The 22,400-nt window shown below is 40.9% G+C and overlaps 1 protein-coding gene across 1 annotated transcript in view; it reads right to left on the reverse strand.

Annotated features, from left to right (window-relative positions):
* The window catches only part of LOC306700618 (leucine-rich repeat and fibronectin type III domain-containing protein 1-like protein), a 127,239-nt gene that overhangs the window by 7,490 nt on the left and 97,349 nt on the right, over nucleotides 1–22,400 (reverse strand). Inside the window, exons 8-10 of the mRNA XM_079165688.1 lie at nucleotides 8,368–8,551; nucleotides 7,288–7,501; nucleotides 6,915–7,193 (exon numbers count right to left, since the gene is read on the reverse strand). Coding sequence (XP_079021814.1) covers nucleotides 7,069–7,193; nucleotides 7,288–7,501; nucleotides 8,368–8,551 — 523 coding nt within the window. The 3' untranslated portion in view covers nucleotides 6,915–7,068. The remainder of the gene's footprint in view (nucleotides 1–6,914; nucleotides 7,194–7,287; nucleotides 7,502–8,367; nucleotides 8,552–22,400) is intronic.

The raw sequence follows: 22,400 nt of genomic DNA on the forward strand, positions 1-22,400 counted from the left end.
CTCGGAGGCTTTTTTATTTAATGGAAAGGGAGGTTCTGGACCTGGTGAATGATTGTTGTCAAGGCTGTTGCAGGCAGGGCCTTCTTGAGTTCCTAAATGTATCTTTGGTGTTATGCTATTTTATCATGCTGTGATGAAGAGTGTTGAAACGTTAAATATAGCATAACAAATATTGGGAACACACACTTATAAACCTTCAGAAAACCTGATGAATGCTGGTTTCACAGACAAACATGTTGGTTTCCCTCAGAAATGTTTCCCAACATCTTCCGGTAGCAGACTGCAGGTGTGCACTGAGCAGCTCCCAGTGTGAATGTGTGAATGCATGAATGTGAATGACTGCGTCCTTTACTTTCCCTGGATACTCGAGGGTAGAAATAAAAGCCACTGCATGGTGTGACCACCAGGTGTCACTGTGGCTCTGCGTGGGGCCGCCACCTGCCGCCCTCAGTGGGAGCTCTGTGGCAGTCGCTCAGTTTAGTCACTGTGCCAGGCTTCGGATAATAAAGAAACACTGAATGAGGCCCCGCTGCCTCGTGGCTTCTCGGGTCACTTCGTGATGCTATCAGCCGGTGTCTGCCTTTGTCTCGCCTCCCTCTCTCTACCTTTCTCTGTGGTACTTGGGGTGGGATGGTGGGATTGTGTTTGAGGGAGCCAGGCGGTGTTGAATTAAGGTGTATATTTATGTACTCTGTGTGGCCTGTGTTCATGTTTCTGTGCGCCCTGTGGAACCTTTGCATCGCCAAAATGTGTTGGAAAATCCGGCTTGAAGACATTATATATTATATTTCAAGTGTTTTTTACATGAACATGCCTCGTCTTAATACCTGCATACTCTGTTTACCACAGTGCTCCAGTTCATTACTGACAGCCTGTACCCATCGTGCTCCGTATAATAAGGCTGCTGGCCTTGCACACACTAATACTTAGCCATTCTTGGGTATCCTAAATTTATGAAATCTCAGTACAGTAAGTAAAGCAGAGAACTGCTGTTTACACTTATATCTGTACTCAACAAGGAAAAAGAGACTACATGTTTTAATGCTGCTGCCTCTGATATTAATCTACCTCTTTGTGTTTATGATTTAGATACAATTCTGAAACAAAAAATCCACTTAAATGTTGAAACTTTGAGCCGATCCATCAAGCAGATTGATGAAATGTTTCACTGGATAAAAGTTTTACCTGCTTGTGTCGCTACATGGAAAGCCAGAGGCTTCATCCTCTGGGGACCATGAACGTATCCCTTTATAATCAACCCAACAGGTGTTAAAAATAAGAAATGTTTCAGTTTGGACTTGAAGGAATATTTCACCCAAAAACAATATCAATTGTACGTAGTACTCGACTCCCTGGGCTCTGTATGGTCCCAGACATGGTATGGTTCTATCAAAAGGCATTAAAGAGGGTGGAGTGCCCAAAAAATGTAAGCATATCAGGGCAAAGAGACGGCAACAGAGGCCGAATTTTACAACTAGGTGTCTATAATGAGAATAGCTGTTCCGCCCTAAAAGAGATTTCTTTATAACTATGTTTTCATTAGTGTATGATAACTTGAAATTTTGAATTCTTGCGCTTTCGTTAGCATAGAATGAGCCCTTCTTATCTATATAGGGGGCAGGTCTTCTTCATCGCCATGTTTTTACAGAAGCCCAGAATGGACAAACCAAACACTGGCTGTAGCGAGAGACTATTGCGTCGATTGTATCCATAAAACCAATACGTGGCAAGCAGACACATTTATTCACCAACAAATAAACTGAAAGCACTGCACTGCTACATTCACTCACGGCCTGTCAGACACTAGTGGATCCATCCGTTAATCAACAAACATAGTATGATGTCAATAACGTTGTCATATATTACTAAAACAATACAAGCAATGACGCTTTGAATGAAACCAAAGATCGTACATCGCTCCGGACCGGTAAAGTCTAAAGCTCTCTCCATAACGCATTCATTCACTAGAAAACTTCAAGATGAGATGGGATTGATTTTAATTTATCCCAAAGGAAATTCTGGTGCCAGAGTTTGGTCAAAGATCAGAAGAAAAACAAAAACAAACTATGTAATAAAAATGTAAACATAGTGTAATAATAGTGATATGAGTTTTTTGTAAAAAAATAAAGAAGACAACAAAAGATTAAAAACGAAGTAACACTTGAGTCTTTGTGAGTTTAATGTACAATTGATTCTGTTTTTGGGTGAACTATACCCTTATACTTTAAGGCGGACTGACATGCCATCCCTACTTTCAGTGTGTGTGTGTGTGTGTGTGTGTGTGTGTGTGTGTCTACTGGGAGAGGATACTGATGGCATTTTGAGGAGCGGTAAGTCAGGCTGATCAACAAACACTATATCAGTTCATATGGGTGGGAGAGAAAGCAGGCGCGTTGAGATTGCCAAGGTTTGTGTGTGTGTGTGTGTGTGTGTGTGTGTGTGTGTGCGCGTAGTTGATATTAAAACCACAACAAATGGTCTAAGGGCCAGAGGGGGCTGCTGAGATTGCTTCCATCAGAAAAAAGTGTACTTCTGCTTGTGTGTGTGTGTGTGTGTGTGTGTGTGTGTGTGTGTGTGTGCGTGTGTGTGTCCATACATCCATGACAAACTGTGTGTTTTAGATGGTAGGTGTTTTATTACAGGAAGGAAAGGAGGGACAATATGATGAGTAGATAAAAAGAGCATGTAATATTATGGAGGAATAACGTGACAGTGGAGTAGTGGATGATGGATAGATGACTGGAGGAAAACTAAAACAAAGGAGGAGCTGAAGATAAAGAAATAGGAGTAAGAGTCAACTCTTAAATCTTAGAATTAAATGAGAAAATCATGGCAGGTGGATAAAAGAGAGAAGGAGGAGACAAAGACTGGAGAGTCAAATAAGAAAGTGAGGAGAAGAGGAGGAAAGAGGCAAATAAAAGTCTCTGTCACACATGTTCCCAGTAAATCACTGGGATAACCTCAGAGGCAGTGCTAGTGTTTTTTTACTATTCACACATCATTCAGGAACATTTCCTTCTTGCACCTTTTCACACATGCCATGGTAATGTAGGAATAGATGAAGCGAGGGACAGTCCAGCACAATACGATAATGCAACACTTATGGATTTCAACCGCCTTAAAACTCAACAGAAGAAGAAGACAGCGCTGCGGATAATGTCTCTTATTCTTATCAGGAACATGGCGGACGGTGCCAATGTTCTTGTAATATATTAGATAGTCATTAAGTTTGACAGAAAAATGTTTTTTCATGATCTACTTGAATCAGAAATACACATGTGAGTCTTGTGATTGGTCCGCTCACTCCAGGACTGATTCATTAATCACTTGCAGCCGTACCACTGGTAACCGTCTGCAGCATTTGGTTATTACGAATACATTATAAGACATATTCTTATTGGATATTGCATCCTAAAAAAAGCAAGAGTCAGATTATATTTGACGATATTTCAAAAGAGCAGACGTTTTTCTTTAAATGGAGCGAATGATAAATTAATAATAATCTTCTAATACTGTGCAAATAACACCAAGTATGATTTAAGTTTCATATAGTTTTTGTGTGTAAAATCGCTGCAGTGAACACGACTTTGTTTATTTCATTCATGGGGACAGAATGCTGCATTCAGACAAACTGAACGAGTGTTTGGGGATCAGCTCACCAACAACAACCTCCATTCCTCTGTCAGAAACAAATCCTTTTCCTGGTCGTTCTCTTGTTGCCACTATTTCTCCGTAGAAATAACCACTGATCAGCAGGCTCATTTCTGTCCATAGACATTCACGGCGGTATATGAGTTGGGATTTATAAAAGGAAATTGCTCACTGGCAGGCGTACGTTAGGTTATACTTTTTAGCATAAGTATATTGCCTCATTGTATGTAACCGCAAACGTTTAGCGTGAATCCTACGCTCTGTTATTAGTGAGACCCCTTGGTCTTTTGACAAACACAGATGCATAAATGGATTGCCATTTAACTTAATAATTGTGGTTGTTTAAATAATATTTGGGCCAATATGGTACTACTTGATACTTTAATCATGCTGTAGCAGTCATGTAAAAACCTCAGCTACTTTTAACCACTAATTCTATTCATCACGTTGATGACAGACTGACAGTTTAAAGCAGGAGACTGAGAAGAGGTCTGAAAGATGACGTTTGTTCTGAAGAAACAAGAAAAAAAAACACCCGTTATGTGTATACATTATCTCGATTATAATAAGCTGAGCTGGCAACAAACACGGTGACGCAGCGGAGGAGGAGCTTGTCTGTAGTCGATATTACGACGCACGGAAAAGGAACCAGGCCGACGCAGAGCCTCATGATACAGAAAAAGAGCCTCTTCCCTCAGGTTTCTCTCATGCAGCTTGTAAAATCAGAGAAACAATGGAATCAAGAATGGATGCACAGCCCGTCTGTGCCAGCTCACACAGGACCCGTGAACCACAGGCACAGATGACTCGTCCTGCCTGTTAGTTGTTTAGCTACACAGACTTCACAGAGACAAAGAATAGAGAAAAAGAAACGGCTCATAAATTGTGTGAAAGGGGCAGAAAATCCTTCAGAGCTTTGATGGATACCTGGCGATATATTTATACATGCACGTCACAATCTCAGAGCAAAATTGGTGACGGAAATATCACAAGATAAAGAGCAAAGCCGTGGCGGAGGCTAAAAGACAAACAAAATGACCTTGAACTGAGATATGAAAGGAGAGGAGAAGAGAAGGAAGACAGCAAAACAAAACAACTCATTAAAATCCAACAAATGACTCAAGGGAAGGAGACACAGAGGGAAACAACACTTGTTCGTATTGGGATGAAGAGGCAAAAGGAAGTAATGGAGATAATGTCTTCGTCCATTGGTTCCGAGTAATAACCTTGTAAACATTTGTACTGCGGTATTGTTCCGACAGACAACTTCTCCATTTGAGTTTTGGTGGAACTGTGAATTTACTAAAAGTGTCAGTTACTTTAGAGGCTTCATTCCCAAAGTTACCTCAACAGTTAGGTTAAACCATGTTGTGTAGTGTTGTTATTATATCAGAAGACATAAGGAGAAGTCAAGACTGCTGCAATGTGCTAGGTTTAAATCATAATCTGTCTGAGAACAAGCAACTCATTTAGTTATTATCTAAATTAAAGTTGGCCGATATGGAAGCCCTGAAAAAAAAATCCAAATTAAAAAAATCTGATCTAAATAGTTTTCTCTCCTGTGTCAAGAGTTTGGGCAGTTGAACATGATGTTATTGAACAGGAACATTTTTCTAACTTCCATTTTTCTTACACCAATGAAAACCTTGGCAAGTGTTTGTTGTTGTAATACAATTTCAGCCACAAGAGGCGCACCACTACAGGACTGACTGCATTCCTGTTTTCTTCCAGGTGAGTTTTAACTCACATAGCTTGATGACACACAATATATGCACCTTGTGTTTGGAGTGCATGGATAGATTATAACTCACCTGGAAGAAACAATTCTAGTTTATAGTCCTATTTAGAATAGTAGATCACTTGAAAAATGATATCAAAAGCAAACACCTGACAAAACCTTTTTCTCCACCTGTTTTCAAAGATAAATATTTTCCTACCGTCCCTCTTTTCCATAGCTTTGATGTTGTTACACACACACAGTATGATGATATTATCACAATATGATCCCATTCAAATTCAAATGATTGTGTTGAATATTCACCTAGCCCTAGGAGTGAATGAGATACAATACCTGCTCGTCTTGGAGCGTCGATGGGGTGATGATGATGATGATGATGATGGGAAATCACACAGCAGCAGAAAGACAGCATCAGATGAATTACTGATGAATGCCTAACTTTAATTCACCTTCAAATTGGGTTCAGTTTTTGAGGAATGGGTTTTGAATTTGCTAAAGATCTGATTCACGTCGGCAATGGTGGAAAAACGGTGTCTCATGAGTATTCTAGTGATAGATCAAACACAATGTCTCAGAACTTAAGTTGAAACAAGTACAATTTATGTCTGTAACATAAACCCATGACATGGTTACATTACAGGTGCCTCCTGTGTTCACATGTTGAGGAACGCTGCAGATATCATTGAAAAACATTTTTAAAATGTGGATTAATACTTTTGGCACCAGTGGCTCCACTGCATTCAAAGCTCTATTAATAAACCAATACCTATGAGGTACTTCTTGAATAACTCTGGATTCAATGACTACTATTTACTATATAGAGATGAGTTTATTGAGAAGGCTGAGAAATATTTAGGGGCGATAGTTCCTAGATGTCCGTATGGTGATGAATCATTCCTCACAAGTGCAATAGGTGATGTTACCAGATAATTCTGTGTATGTGCGTGTGTGTGTGTGTGTTAGGCTCTATGCACAGAGTAATTTAATGGTGAGTGCCTATTTCATTCAAGCTGAGGAAGCAGCATTGCCTACCAGCAACACCCAGTTGTGTGTGTGTGTGTGTCCCTTATCCAGGTGAGTTACTGTTCATTAAAGCGTATTTTTCTAACGGAAGAGTGTTCAGTTGGTGCTCAGCCGTGCAGGCTGAATGAACTTTTTCCGCATGGTTTACTGAAGCAGCCCACTGCCTGCCCTCTCTGTCACTTCCTCTCTCAGCGCCTGTCCGTTTCAGATTTCAATTTCAAACAAACTTCAAATGAAACTCTCTTTCTCTCTCTCTCTGCCTCTCCTCCCCCATCTTGCTGTCTGTACTGCTGTGTACCATATTTAACTGAATTCATTTCTTATGGCAGCAGCAGCAGCAAAAACAAAAGGTTATGTGACTGTGACCACGCCGAGGGCCCCACCAGCGGTCCGTATCCCTACACCTGACCCTGCAGGTGCTGGATATGCGCCTACTTTTGCATACCACTAGTGCTCCTCCCTGCCTCCATCACCTTGTACTTGCCCAACAGCAGCTACTCACCAATGACAGGAGTCGCTCCTCGGCGTTAAGTGGAGTTTGGCTCCAGGCACCAGCAACAAAACAAATTAAAAAAAAAGAAAGGGGCGGGAGGTGGAGTATTGGTTTGGGCTCAGAGATTGGTGAGTTGTGGGTTTGATTGACAGTTTCTTGTGTGTTATTGGGAGATGGCGTCATCGTCGTGGGTGGGATTTAAGTCTACTACAGTCGTCCCTCGAAGAGAAGCTCCTCCCATCCCCTCCATTGACGATGATGGTTGGGAGTTTTTATTAGCACCTCCACCTAGGAGACAACGAGACGGAGGTCGATTATTAGGAGCAGATGACAAAGACGAGTCACATATTTTCTTTTCCCCGTCCATTTGTCCTCCAGTTACCCTGCCCTGCAGAGGAGGACGACGGAGGCAGGACGTTGGCTCCCCCTCCCCCGCCTCCGTTGGTCTGGGAGCAGACGTTGGCGTGGCGCGCGACGGCTTTCTGCTTGTAATGGTTACTGTGGAGTTTGTACTTCATCAGGAGGATGAAGATGAAGACGAGGACAGAGGCGACAATGATCCCCCCGATGATGATGATCATGGTACCTCCCAGGAACTGAAGGAGAAGATCCAGAAAGATAGTTAGCGCAGTGTGTAGATCCCATGATGTATAATCAGCACACTTTGCTTCATTGTATCTGACCTCGCCTTTCACTAAGATGATTTATCAACATCATAACATCCAAAAATGAATACAATCCAAAACAAACACTTTTATTAAAAGCTTTAAAGTTGGCTAATTACTTGCTTTTTGAAGTTCATCCTTGACCAAGGAAACACACTTTTACATCAGCCTGAACAAGACGCCTTCAAAGGGCTCAGAATTGATTTTAACATCTACGGTTCAATGAAAATTGCTCAAACTCCTTTTGATGAGGAAGATTGTGTGATGCAACCAAAAGCATTTTATTTATTTTTTTAAAGATTTGACGATAACTGCAAAATTAACTTGCCATCTATGAAATCACAATGAAATTGTCACATTAATAACTGCGGCTGAATTATGGTTAACTACACAAATGGAGGGAAAATGAATAACTAATGTCATTTGGGAACTGAAAGGGAGAATTGTAACTTGATTTCCAAAATACTTTAAGTGTTTTCATTGAAGTTTGTACGAACATGTATAGATGCTTTGCTGTCTAATAAAAATCGAGGATTTGGTTAGTATTCTCTGGAAACAAATGCAACATTGTTAATGACTGAAAAAAGACTAGATCAAATGAAGCCTCAGTAAATATGAATGTATTACTGGAAAGTTTATTTTCCATATAAGTAATTTGGAATGACATAATTGAACACCGTCGGCAATATCAGATTAATTAGAGCTAGATTACAAAGTAACTCTGGGATCTGTGAACTAAAGTGTTCATCCATAAGGCTCCTTACGTTGTCAGACTGACAGAGGTGTAACACACTAACCTGGTCTCGTATCGAGTGACAGCGTCCGTACTCCGTCTCCGTGGAGAAGGACACGCAGCCCACCAGCTTGGTGCCAGTCAGGGCGGTGATGCCGTCATCGTAGACGGCCAGAACACACAGCTCATAGTCCCGCGATGACGCCAGGTCACTCAGCAGGAAGTACTTGTGGTTGGCTGGGATCATCCTGAATGAGAGGAAGACAGAGACAAACACATTTTATTCTTTCATGCCTTGATTTGTAGATCATTAATAGAACAGGAGAAGGTTGTGGAGAGTATTTGGTGCTCTGTTTTGTTCATATCAGTTAGAGATACATTAATCACAATCCAGACCTCTTCTTCTTCTTTCAGATTGTTTCCTGTGGTTGGGTAGCTTTATATTCTCCCTCCTAATGAAGCAAAATTCTGTCTATGAACACCCAACACGTTCTCATTCCCAACTCTTCACATGAAGAAGCTGGGCCAGGACATACGCATCAAACTATGCAGGCTGTTTGCATCCAGCGATCCCGCAAAATTAAATCAAATGTGAACCAGACCGCAAAAGCCCACGTCAAACAAAAAACAATCTTTCACCCAGGATGAAGCAGTTCGTGCTAAGTGTGAAATGAGAAGTCAACATTGATTTATTTGTCTTTGATATTTAACTTTAGTAACACCGCTTTCGTAGTTATTGTAACCTAAACAACAATCTTTTTCTAAACCAAAGTAGTTTTGTTGCCTAAACCTTACTTAGTAGTTGACAATCTATTATTAAACTAAGTATTTCATGATCTTTTCCGAAACCTTAAAATAAGTTTGTTTGTTTACGTTAGTTAAGTTATGTATGGTAATTAAATAAAAGAGTCACAGGCACAAACTGTGGTCTCCTGGGTCAACGTCGTGTTTGTTTGACCCATCCATCCACCCCATCCTCCTCACTATGTGGACTTTGTCACACTTCCAACTACATCACCTCCTTTGTTCTAAAATGTGTCTAAAATTGCCGCAAATGGGTTTACATTGGAGTCCCGGTACACCTCTTACAGACACTCAAGGATGCCTTATGTATCCGTATCAGATGCTGACGGCCAAGACCGTGAAGGCATCGTCATCTTTAGGAGACAAAGGTCATCGACCAGGTGTCCGTGGATGGATGGAGATAAAAGACATCCACATATCCAGAGATGGGCAGTATTTCTATTACTTGTATTTGAAATACGTATTTCAATTACTTAGTATTTTGTAATTTGTAATTGATAGGGCCGATTAAAAATCGAACGTAATTTGTAACGAAATACTTTAGAGTGGAGTAATTTTGTATTTAAAATACTGAAAATACTTTTACTGTGAGTATCCACTTCTACTGTATTGATTCAGCATTCCAGCTTTATGTTGAAAAGCTCAGGTTCCTGGTGTCATAATGTGGCTAGTAAACTTTTCAGTCATACTTTCTTTGGATTCCAACAAAATGTCTAAGCAACATTGACCATAAGATTGCAGGTATACAGTTGTGTATTTATCATCGGACAATGTAATAGTTTATATTTACTGTTGTGTTTTAGTAAAATGTATATATATTTTAGCTCTTTAAAGCTCAAATATTGAGAGCAAGTGTTTGCTTTAAGTCTATGAACACAGAATTCTCACAGCACTGTAAAAGTCTAAAGAAATTGAATATCACTCAATTTTTATTTTAGTTTATTAATAGAATGCCTTTATTGCAATGGCACTGGAAACCAAGGGAGTGAGTCAACTGTCCATCTGAAAGTTGTTGTTGAAAGCGACGGCGCCAACGGCTCCCTGGCCGACGGCTCCAAGGGCAACGGCTCCCTGGCCGACGGCGCCAAGGGCTCCGAGGGCAACGGCTCCCTGGCCGACGGCGCCAAGGGCTCCGAGGGCAACGGCTCCCTGTCCGACGGCGCCAAGGGCTCCAAGGGCAACGGCTCCCTGTCCGACGGCGCCAAGGACTCGGAGGGCAACGGCTCCCTGTCCGACGGCGCCAAGGGCTCCGAGGGCAACGGCTCCCTGTCCGACGGCGCCAAGGGCTCGGAGGGCAACGCGACGGCGCCAAGGGCTCGAAGGGCAACGGCTCGAAGGGCAACGGCGCCAAGGGCTCGAAGGGCAACGGCTCGCTGTCCGACGGCGCCAAGGGCTCGAAGGGCAACGGCTCGCTGTCCGACGGCGCCAAGGGCTCGAAGGGCAACGGCTCGAAGGGCAACGGCGCCAAGGGCTCGAAGGGCAACGGCTCGTTGTCCGACGGCGCCAAGGGCTCGAAGGGCAACGGCTCGCTGTCCGACGGCGCCAAGGGCTCGAAGGGCAACGGCTCCCTGTCCGACGGCCACGTCCATTGAAATACTCGGGTATAGGGTTCAGAAGAGTTGATCTTGCATCTTACCTTCTTTCTGATTGTACTTACTTTTAGATCTGTTTTGAATAAAACTTTTTAATGATATTTTGGTTTACTCACTTTTTCTGGGGATCGGAGTGGGGCAGACAAAGTGCCCCCCCATTCAGCCACATCCTCACCCGACAGATCCATTGGATACATTCAGATTGTATTTTAGAAGGCTAACTTACAAAATATCAAATTGGTTCAAAATATCCAGCAGCCAGAGATGGGCAGTATTTCTATTACTTGTATTTGAAATATGTATTTCAATTACTTTTGAGTATTTTGTAATTTGTATTTGATAGGGCCGATTAAAAATCTAACGTAATTTGTAACAAAATACTTTAGAGTGGAGTAATTTTGTATTTAAAATACTCTCCACGAATCAAAAAACAGTTCACGAGTTCAGTCTGCAGATCTTCAAGTTCAACGGATTGTCTGTCAAGTTAAATATTGTATCTGAGTGTGACAGATGTCAACTAGCTTGATGTATAATTTATGTCTGGGTCTGGCTACATAGCCTATTGTATATACATGGTGATGGTTATAATATCAAGCTAGCGATCAATGCTAACATGCTAATGATGCTAGCATGCTGTCTAGGCTAGTGCATAGCCAGTGTTTAGCAAGTTAACTTATCAGTCGAGTAGCTAGCTATAAGGAGAGGGAGATTAGGAGCTTGTATGTCGTATGTGATGAATATTTTCTTGTTGATACAAAGCCAAAGTTTACGGGCTGTTAAGTTCTATTAATAAAAATATATATATACATAATCAAGTTGTCTTTTAATAGCTTTGCTTAGTTACACTGACATTCTGTGACTGTTCTTCCTTTTTGTGGGGTTCACCAGAGCTTTGTGTACATTATATAAACCTGAATGCTCTGCTATACCAAATTGTGAGAAAACAGAAAATCCAGAAAAAAGCATTTCCTATATTTTAAATACAAAATGCATGCATTTCGTTACATTTTCTGGCACCAGTATTTTGTATTTCGTTGTAATACATTTATTTGGGGGTATTTTGTATCAAAATACATTTTGATGTATTTTTGCCCATCTCTGCACATATCCAGATGGACCTTATAGCTTAGATTATTTGGTTGCATCAGTGGTGGGCCGTCAGGGCCAGCTAAGCCTTCTCTGCTGGCCTGAACAGAATCACATAGTTATAGCTATTTTATAATTTAATATTTTTTCACAAATACACTACGTGTATTAATCATTTTTCTCATTGCACAGCTCCTGTCTTCCTCTGTTCTGCTTCCAGCCTGCAACGCTGCTTCAACTCAGCTTGTTTTAAGGAGAGCTGTTATCCAATCAGATTTCACCCCTATGCTGTCTCTATGGAAGAGAGGCCCGAGGTCCTCTACGTAGTAGCTTTGTACGGAGTGCATAGTTCGCAGAGTCATGGCGACAAATACGTGATATTGTGGTACATCTTCTCGTTGATTATATTAGTTTGTGTATAATTGTGTTTGCAGTGTGTAAAATGGCTTCGATGATATTGTTACCCAGAATTTCTTCGTTAAAGTCAATATATAACGTGTGTAGCATTCATTATATTCGTTTTTGAGAAGTGCATTCCACGACACTCTCTTCGCTAAACTGTCTCGCTGGAGGTCCAAATTGTCCTTGGTCGGTACCAGATGGTTGCAGCGCAGCATTAACGTGCGCCGTGATTGGTCAGTGGGCCAGCATGACTTTTGTCAAACAGAAAGCTAGCTAGCAGATCTTAATATTTAGTAAGAGTTCAGGTTGAAACATATGTAAGAGAAGTTATGACATTTTTAGCGTTTTGCTTGGTCTAGATTCTTTTTTCTTTACCTAGCTGTGTTTTTTTAACACTCAATGGCTGAAGGAGGAGGAGAAACAGATTTGGTGGCGGAGTTACTTACAAAGCCTTTCTTGAGGAGGACATTTCAGGAAAAGCGGGAAATCGTATTAAAGGGCCGGCTAACCTCACAGCTAGCAGCCTTGACCCAGCAAGTAAAAGGAAAATGTGGCTCCGCCCGTGCAGCTTCTTGACGGGTGCCGAACGAGTGCCGCTCGCTTGCTGCTCGCTTGCCGCTGTTGTGACACCTGACTGACACTTGCCACAGACTAGCCACTGCGGTGCCAGTGCCACAAGGAGGATCTTGGCCTTACTGCGTCAACTTTACACACCGGCATGTTTGGCGGTGACGATCCCAATATCGACTGCCTCTGTCGAGCAGACATTTTCAGCCCTCAAATGCATCAAAACATATTCCAGAAACACAACTGGTGAGACCTCTTGCTGGAACTGAAACGCACGGATGTTCTGTACAACCGCGTCATTGAACTGTTTGTAAACAAAGACAGGAGGATGGACTTTGTCTGTAAATAATGAACAGCATTTGGTAAGTGAATTGCTTTTGTGTTTTTACATCTGCAGTAGCGTTGTGTTAATTTGTGTTTTTATTATATAGTTAATATTGTTCCCTCTGGTGTAAATAATATTTGAATGGCCCGTGCTCTTGAGTGTGCGGTGTTTTAGTGCCGCAGTTTTGATGGATTGATTTGTCATGCTTTGTTGTAAATAAATGTGACTGGTTCTTGTGAGTTTGTTCTTGTCATTGTGTTAATTACATTGATTTTACTATATGCATTGTCTGTTAATGACGAAGCATCCCATCATGCGCGTATTCATGTATCTGCACTCTGCTGTTAGTGTATTTGTAGGTGTGGAGCTTCATGTAACATTTGATTTCACTTGTCAAATGTTGCAGCGTTATGTGAATATGAGATGTTTACACTAAACAAATAATAACCCGTTGCTGTGGTGGTTCAACTATAGTAAGACGGCACAGAAGGCCCAGGTAGAAAATGCACGGCCCGCCACTGGGTTGCATACACATGTTTCTTTGTAGAAGATCATTCCTGGGTGTCAGAGTTCATCACTCCCATTTGGACATCCACATCAAACCACAGGAGCACCCGCTGCAGAGGTCAGATTAGCTGGTCAGAGCATCAATCTCATGAACCTTTTAATATTCTGTGCAGAAATTCCCATATTAATGGTACAGTAATTACAGGCATGGAGCTTAACCACAGGAGCAAAATTCTATTTGGTTTTTCACTGTGACTCCGGCAATTATTATGAGCTGGTGGAGGACAGTGGAGACAGACGGTGAAGAGGTTTGCTGCTGTCCATTCAACCAGACAGAATGAAGGAACTGAATTCTGACATAAATGAACTTCTCTCTGTCTCCACGAATTGTTCAAGCAATTTTGTCCTTGTGCAATAAGTTTATGATTACCAAAACTTGGGAAAAACCTATTCTATTGTCGTGCTGGATGGGTTATTCTGTCCGTTATCAAAACTATCAGAAAATACCACAACTCTTCACTGTCACTTGCCATCTCAGAGCCACGCTCTAACAATGCAGCTTCACAAAGAGAACCCTGCCAGCAGCAAATACAATTTGTGTTTTCTGCCAGCTTGTCCTACATATAAATGCCGGAGTTATCTGTAAGTCTTTTGACACGAGTCCAAGTAAAGTCCAAGGTCTTCAGAGGCGACCCAGTTGCCAGAATAAAACGTAGTCAATAGAATAAAAGATGCCTTTCAACAGAGCAAAATATCAACTTGCATGCACATTGACTCATGTAATGTGTTTCTAAATGACATACAAATTCATTGCGCTGAAGATAGTGCTCTGTCAACCCTGTCTCCTACAAAATGATGGTCCTGTACAATAAACTGCTCTCTCAATTACATTTCGAGGATGTTGATAATAATAATTTTGGTCACAAGAACAGCAGTCTCCACATTGATCTCCTCTCAATGTGCACTTTTGCGAAATCATTTAAAACACATTTGTGATACATCAAAAGCAAACGTTAGTCACAGCTAAATATGTTTCCCTCAAAACATAATTCACAATGCAGTTTCATCGTATGAGGACAGAATCTTTAGGAGCCAGGGCCGTAAGGATTGTTACACATCGGTTTTCTATGACTGTTTTAATTTTATTTGAGTTTATATTAAATGACCTCATGTTTGATGGATCTTCTGTTATCCAGAGTGTACGGTCATATTTTATTTAGACATTTTGGAGTGTCACTGAAGTTACATTTTTACCTCCACTACTTGAAGAGTTGATTTTTATGTTTGCTTCTTTTAATTAAAGTTTAATCAAAAGACCTGTCACTAATCGCTCTGTCTCTATCTGATCAATCCCCGATAGTCCTCATGCTCACATGTTTAGATTATTGTATTGATGTTGCAGCTTTGCTGTTTGAAATGACTTCTATTCTAAAAGAAGTCAGAGGTAGAGATCCAATACAATTGTTTAGTTAAAGATTGAATTTGAGGTAGAAAACTGGTGGAAAGAATATACACAGAGGAAAGAGAGACAGAGCAGAGGAGAAGAGGCAATGGAGGACGTTGTAGCAATTTCAATTTCAACTTGAAAATCAAATGGTACAAGGTAGAGTGGGATGAAAGAGAGAGGGGAGGCGAGGAAGACGGATATGGGGAAAGAGAAGGCAGACAATGGAGAAGGCGCTGAGGAGAAGTGATGAGAAGGAGGGGACAAGGTCAGAAAGAGAAGATGGAAACGGAGGTGAGGGTGTGAAAATATAGAAGTGAGGACGCAGAGAAACAAGGGTAAGATGAGACACAACACAGACAGAAATGACAGAAACAAGAGATGACGAGAGGTGAGACTGTACTGAACAAATGTTAAAAACATATTGACCTGAAGCAGCACACCCATTTTTGCCATTTATTCCAGTTCCACTTTAGTCTCTTTGCTGTCTGTCCTGATTGGTTCACACAGCCTACTACACACCTCTCACAGCTGGAAACAAGAATCCATATTAATGGTAGGCTCATGACCTGACACTATCGCTTCATACCATATCTAATATCGGATTAAAAAAGATGATCTTTGGGGCAAACTTATCTCCAGCTTTACGCTCAACTAGCTCACTCTGCGTTGTAGCAGCAATGTTTCTGTTCTGAACATGTTCAGCAGCACCGACGCAGAACTTATGAGTAGGATGATGCATGTTATGAAATTATTAAAATATGTCACGAAACAATAAATACACATCCTTGATCTGGAAGCTGACTTATACACATACATTCTCACACAACATATATATTATTAAAAAATGTATTTGGACTAATCAGCTCATTACAAATTCAATTTCACAGGAAACTGGACTGATGTTATCTATACCTGATTTATTGAACCTCATACAGACATTTGATGGTATGAATATGAGCCTGTGTGGAAAAGGTTTTGGTTTCATGACAAAGAACTTTATGATGCTCAATAAAGTTATGAAATCATACAATAAGAACAAAAACCCTGTCTAGTGTAAATGTGGAACTAAAACCTCTGTGGTGTTTTGGTTGAAGACATTGTATTAGCACACGTTTTGAATGTCCACAACCTGTCGACCTCTGTTTTGATATAATATTGTAATACACTACACTGCACATTTTATTGGAAAAATGGGTCAAATATTTGCTTTGCAAAAGCAGCAGATGGCAACCTACACAACATGTCACATTTCCACTTTCATAGTAGAAAGAGAGGAGAAGAGCAAATGTTGCAAAAAGAGGCTGAAAACAAGCTCCCTGGTTTTGTTGCTAAAACTGGGTGAAAACAATGATAGAGATTTAAAAGAGACCTGTACAGCAGAACCAATGCAAAGTGTTTAGGGCGGTGCTTCATATGGGGGCGGTGACATGTGCTCGTAAACACCTGCTGAGCAGAAACACATGTACAGAACTGTTGTTGCTACAGCTGCTCTGCTAACTCGCTGTTGCTGTTTTAACTTTCAAAAGTAAAAGTCATCTTGGAGGTCCGCCAGTAAACGGCTCCAGAATGTGACTCACAGGTTTTATTATTTCTCCAGAATAACCGGCTACCTCCAGACTCTCTTCCCTGGAGCTGCATCCTAGACGATGTCGACCAATGACAGCGTGTTATTCCCATGTGGCACCTTGTATGTCCTCACGCATGCAGATAAACAGTTGGGATGGGCCTGTCTGAATCTGGGACATGTGAGGGGTGTAGGTTTGTCAGCGGCTTTTCTCGCCAGCGTTGTAGCAACAACAGAAATTCGGTGGGCAGAGATCTCCATCAACATGGACAGTGTCTCCACTGTCAGAATGGTACATATGGTAATGTAACATCTACTCGTCAGTCGTGTCCCTCTTCACCATAACAGGAAGTGAGGGTTTCAACCTTGAAACTTCTGAAACAAAGTCGCTGCGGGTGGCAGAAAACTAGCCTCGCGGTGGCTGTTCAGACTCAAAAGCAGCAGAAAAGCTTTAACTGTGCCTCCCTTAAGATGATCACGAGTCGGCCCTGATTCCTTAACTAATTTGAGCTGGAATAGTGATGGAGGAAAGACGAGGGAGCAGCTTGTAAAAAGAACTGAGGGGAAAAAAGAACAAAGACAGAGTATTCCGGGAGATGTTATCGATAAAATGATAACTGAGCGGAGAAACATGGGAGCTGTGAACTAGGCCACCCTCTGAACCACCGAGATTACTGGAGCCGCTGATTCACACACACACACACACACACACACACACACACACACACACACACACACACACACACACACACACACACACACACGCACTGGAGGAAAAACACAAACATGCAGGAAGGTGGACATAAGGACATCTCCTGGTTTAAGAGGAAGAGGTTGACCCATGGTGGATTTTGAAAATAGAAACGATAGTTTGGCGCGGGAAAAAGCCAAAAGTCCATTAATGTGCATTTAGCAGCTGCCGAGAAAGATATTTACCTCAGGAGTTGGTGGAGAAATACAAATACAAGGCCAACAGTAATGCTGAACAATTCTCCAAAATACTGGATGATGTCCAAATGTTATTTCGACAATATCTGCATGTGCCAAATTTTGTGCTGTATGGTTTGCAAAATATTTTCCTTATGGCAAATAAACCATAAATATGTTTAGGTTACTATATCATGTCCTTCCACCACCCTGATCTCCACACCCTTACTTTACTTACTGTACCTCGACAATACTTATATTCACGTCATTGAACATGAATATGGAGGTTATTAAATATGGACTTCACTCCTAAACCAGTGGTTAAAGAATGTTGGACTTGCATTCATCAGGAAGACATCGAGAGACGTGGACTCGAGTCATAATAGTCACAAATTTGATAACTTTAGACGACTCGGACTTTGACACTATGACTCGTTACTTCAGTCGGACTTGAGCCTTTTGACTTGAAAATACTTGACACCTTTCCCCTAGTCCAAAGATTAAACAGTTATTCAAAAAGTGTTCCAAGAATCAATTAATTTCCTGATTTTTAAAAAATAATTACCAGAAAGTCGACACTTGATTCCCTGGGTCCACTTAGTTTGAACCAGTTGGACAGCATCCGATGAAGTTGCAGAATAGAACCATAAAGAACGGCAGTTGGTTAAAAAATGATACCAAAGAATATTTTCTTTGCGTACAAAAAATACACTCTGGTCAACAAAAAACAAACTACACTATGCAAAAAAAGTGCAGGTAAAATATGACAGACACAAATGGTATTATATTTGGTGAAGAGCACAGCCTTGTTTAAGACTCAGGACTCCAACGACCCACATCCCACATCTGCAAACACCACTCCGAACGAATAATCCTGTCTGTATGGAGTCATCATTGTAGCAAAACGGTTTCGTGAGCTAAACTAACTAAATATGTGTGAAGAGTTGTGTAACTGTATCTCAATCTGTGTGTGCATGATCCGATTTGTAAATGTGTTTAAGAGATTCAGTTACAAAACTCTCCGCAGACATCTGCAAATAGTTCTGCTGCAATTATGCCCCCATCTGCTGGGTGTGCAAGTAGGCAACTGTTTGCTTCTGTATTACCTTCATGCAGCTTTAAACATTTCAAATGATCATACTTACGGTGTCAACCTCGTACAATCTGCTTTGGTGGTACTGTCATTTATTATGGATTACTACTGGATCTGAGAGACCAAGAGAGAGTGTGTGCTTGTGTGTGTCTTTATATTTGTGTTGACACCTGTATTCTCTCTAGATTTGTGTTTCTCTGCAGGTGTGTGTGTGTGTACCTGTGGGTCTGTGTATGCCCTCTATGTGCGTGTGTATGTGTGTGTGTGCCTCCTATATATTATTCAGTTGTCAGCCGGTGCAGGGCAGTACCTATTTATCAAAACTGGAGCAGAGGTGACGAGACAAGAAATGGAATTATAAAGCCTAGCCTGACCCGCTGGGCTTTTGTTTGTGTGTGTGTGTGTGTGTGTGTGTGTGTGTGTGTGTGTGGTGTGTGTGTGTGTGTGTGTGTGTGTGTGTGTGTGTGTGTTTCAGAGAGGGAATCAGGGAGGGAGAAGAAAAAGAAAAAGATAGATAGTGTCTATCTTATTGATAGTGTCTCTACAGAAAAGTGCCTCAGTGTGAGTATGTGACTCTGTATGTGTATATGAGCGTGTGTGTGTGTGTGTGTATTTCTGTGTACTAAAGAGAGACACACCAGGGCTATTATAGATTGAGCCAGCCCTAACTTTAGGCGTCATCAAAGTGGAAAGTCTTAAGCCTACTCTTAAATGTGGTGAGTGTGTCTATGTGCCTGGAAAACTGGAAGCTGGTTCCACAGAAGAGGAGCTTGATAACTGAAGGCCCTGGCTCCTATACTACTTTTTGAGACTTAACAAGTAACCCTGTATTCAGGGAGTGCAGCTCTCTAGTGGGGTAATAGTATACTATACGCTCTTTAAGATATGACGGTGCCTGGTCAATTAGTGCTTTGTAGGTAAGGAGAAGGATTTTAAATTTGGTTCTTGATTTTACAGGGAGCCTTTGTAGAGAAGCTAATACAAGAGCAATATGATATATTTTATTAGTTTTTCTTAGTACACGTGCTGCAGCATTCTGAATCAATTGGAGAGATTTAAGAGACTTATTAGAGCAGCCTGATAATAAAGAACTGCAGTCTAGAAGTAACAAATGCATGAACAAATCTTTTTGCATCGCGTTGAGACAGGATATGCCTGATTTTTCAAATATTACATAGGTGAAAAAAGGCAGTCCTTGAAATTTGTTTTATATGAGAGGTAAAAGACATATCCTGATCAAAGATAACTCTGAGATTCTTGATGGTGGTGCTGGATGCCAGAGCAATGCCATCTAGAGAAACTATATCATTAGATAATTGATTTCAGCGGTGTTCTGGGCCGAAAAGAATAACTTCAGTTTTGTCTGAGTTTAACAACAGGAAGTTGCAGGTCATCCAGGTTTTTATGTCCTTAAGGCTGCTTGAAGTTTAGCAAACTGGTTGGTTTTGTCTGGTTTGATCGATAGATATAATTGGGTATCATCTGCATAACAATGAAAGCTTATGGAGTTTTCTGATAATATTGCCTAAAGGAAGCATACAAAAGATGAATATTTCAAAGGAAAGGTCTGAATCTCAACTAGTACTGACTCTCTGAAGAGAGAGCCAATTAGAGCTGATTAGCAACAGCTGTGACACCTGCACAATGGGGTTATTTAACCTGCCATGTGGCACAGGCAACATTTTCTGTTGGTGACTGAAGTGATGGGAGCTTTTTGGGCCTTGTTTATTTGTGTGCTGACCGTCTGGCTTACCGAAGGTATTTATATTTGTTCTGTTTGAAGCTTGTATTCAAGACATTGGTTGTTGAGTAGAGCAACATATAGGTATGTTAATTTTGGAAATGCCATTTAACAGTGACAAGTTTGTCTTATGTGCCATGAAACTGCAAAAGAAATTGATGAACAGCAACTACTGTGTCCATAGGCTCTTGTTTGCCTGTTGGTGGCTCAACTGAAAGCAGAGATAATGGGCTACAGAGGAGAATGAGAGGTAAGAATATTGGTGACTATTTGAACAGTTGAGATTTCCAGAGCTTCTGCCTGACAGTTTCTCTTGTCCTATAGATCTGCCTCCCAACAACCTGTCTGTGAAGAAGGCCATTACACTTAACCTTTCACATAAGTCCACGTCTCTGCGAGAGTATAAAATGGGTGAGCAGGTTCTACTTAACCCTATTGGAGAAATGCAAGTTTGTGTACAGCTCAGGTTCCTGGTGTCATAATGTGGCAAGTTAACTTTTCAGTCATACTTTCTTTGGATTCCAACAAAATGTCTAAGCAACATTGACCATAAGATTGCAGGTATACAGTTGTGTATTTATCATCGGACAATGTAATAGTTTATATTTACTGTTTTAGTAAAATGTCTGTCTGCCTGTCCTTTTAAAGCTCAAATATTGAGAGCAAGTGTTTGCTTTAAGTCTATGAACACAATTCTCACAGCACTGTAAAAGTCTAAAGAAGTTGAACATCACTGAATTTTTATTGTAATTTATTAATAGAATGCTTTTATTGCAGTGGCACTGGAAACCAAGGGAGTGAATGTTGAGGCATCGGCCCGCTGTCCGACGGCCACGTCCATTGAAACACTCGGGTATAGGGTTCAGAAGAGTTGATCTTGCATCTTACCTTCTTTCTGATTGTACTTACTTTTAGATCTGCTTTGAATAAAACTTTTTAATGATATTTTGGTTTCCTCACTTTTTCTGGGGATCGGAAGAAGAGTGGGGCAGACAAAGTGCACCACATCTTGACCCGACAGATCTATTGGATACATTCAGATTGTATTTTAGAAGGCTAATTTACAAAATATCAAATTGGTTCACCACCACCACATAATGCGCAGTTGAGAGGTTGTGGTCATTTCATGTATCTCAGTGAGATCACATTGGTCTAGAAGCCAACAGAATATCTACAAGTGAAATGTGAAAACAAAAAGTCCACGTCCAGAAATGAGCGAAATGACAAATAAACTGGGATGAGGTACACAGGGAGAAGAAGTGCAAAGGCACCCGGGATTATTCGTCTTTGTATTGTACCAGAGTTTGATATGTGTGAATGCACCATCAGGAGTGCTGATAAAGGAATTTGATTCTATTCTGTTTATGAAACACTGCTTTTATTTGCTCATCCCAAAATGTTTACAAATGCTGGATTTCTAGATTTCTCATTTTGACCATTGCATTATGACATATATTATAGGAGGAGCAGATGCACTCAACCATCCTTGCAATATTCATTAGGGTCACTCCACTGGTTTTACATGTCATGGTCAAATTACTCATCATGGTGACTCGGCATACTTAAACATTTGTCTAATGTCTTTGTGACTCCAGAGGAGTTTTGTAAAGTCCGAAAGAATGAGGGTTATCTCAACTTGGGCTTCTGGACTACAAATGTATCGAAAGATTGCATCAACTGGAGGTGTGGGGTTTGAAAGGAAGGGACTTGGTAAAGATGCAGTTGTGTTGGATTGTGGGATCCACCAGATGTACTGAATGTTTCTTGCTTACATGAGATGTATACTTGTTTTCAAAATCCATATCTATGAATTACATTTAGTTTCTTCCTATTTTGTTCTTCTTTTAGAGTGAAAAATGACAAGGCACTCAAATGATTTACTGTTATTCGGCTCATTAGGATTAAAGACTTTTGCCAAGTCCATCTTTTTCATCCGAAATTGTCGCACATTTAACAATAAATACGACCTTGTGTAACTTGTGTCACGTTTACACACCGACTCCGAAACTGAGAGCCCCTGTACATGCAAACGTTATCATCCA

Source organism: Pholis gunnellus, assembly GCF_910591455.1.
Source record: "Pholis gunnellus genome assembly, chromosome: 9".
NCBI classification, from domain to species: Eukaryota; Metazoa; Chordata; class Actinopteri; order Perciformes; family Pholidae; genus Pholis; species Pholis gunnellus.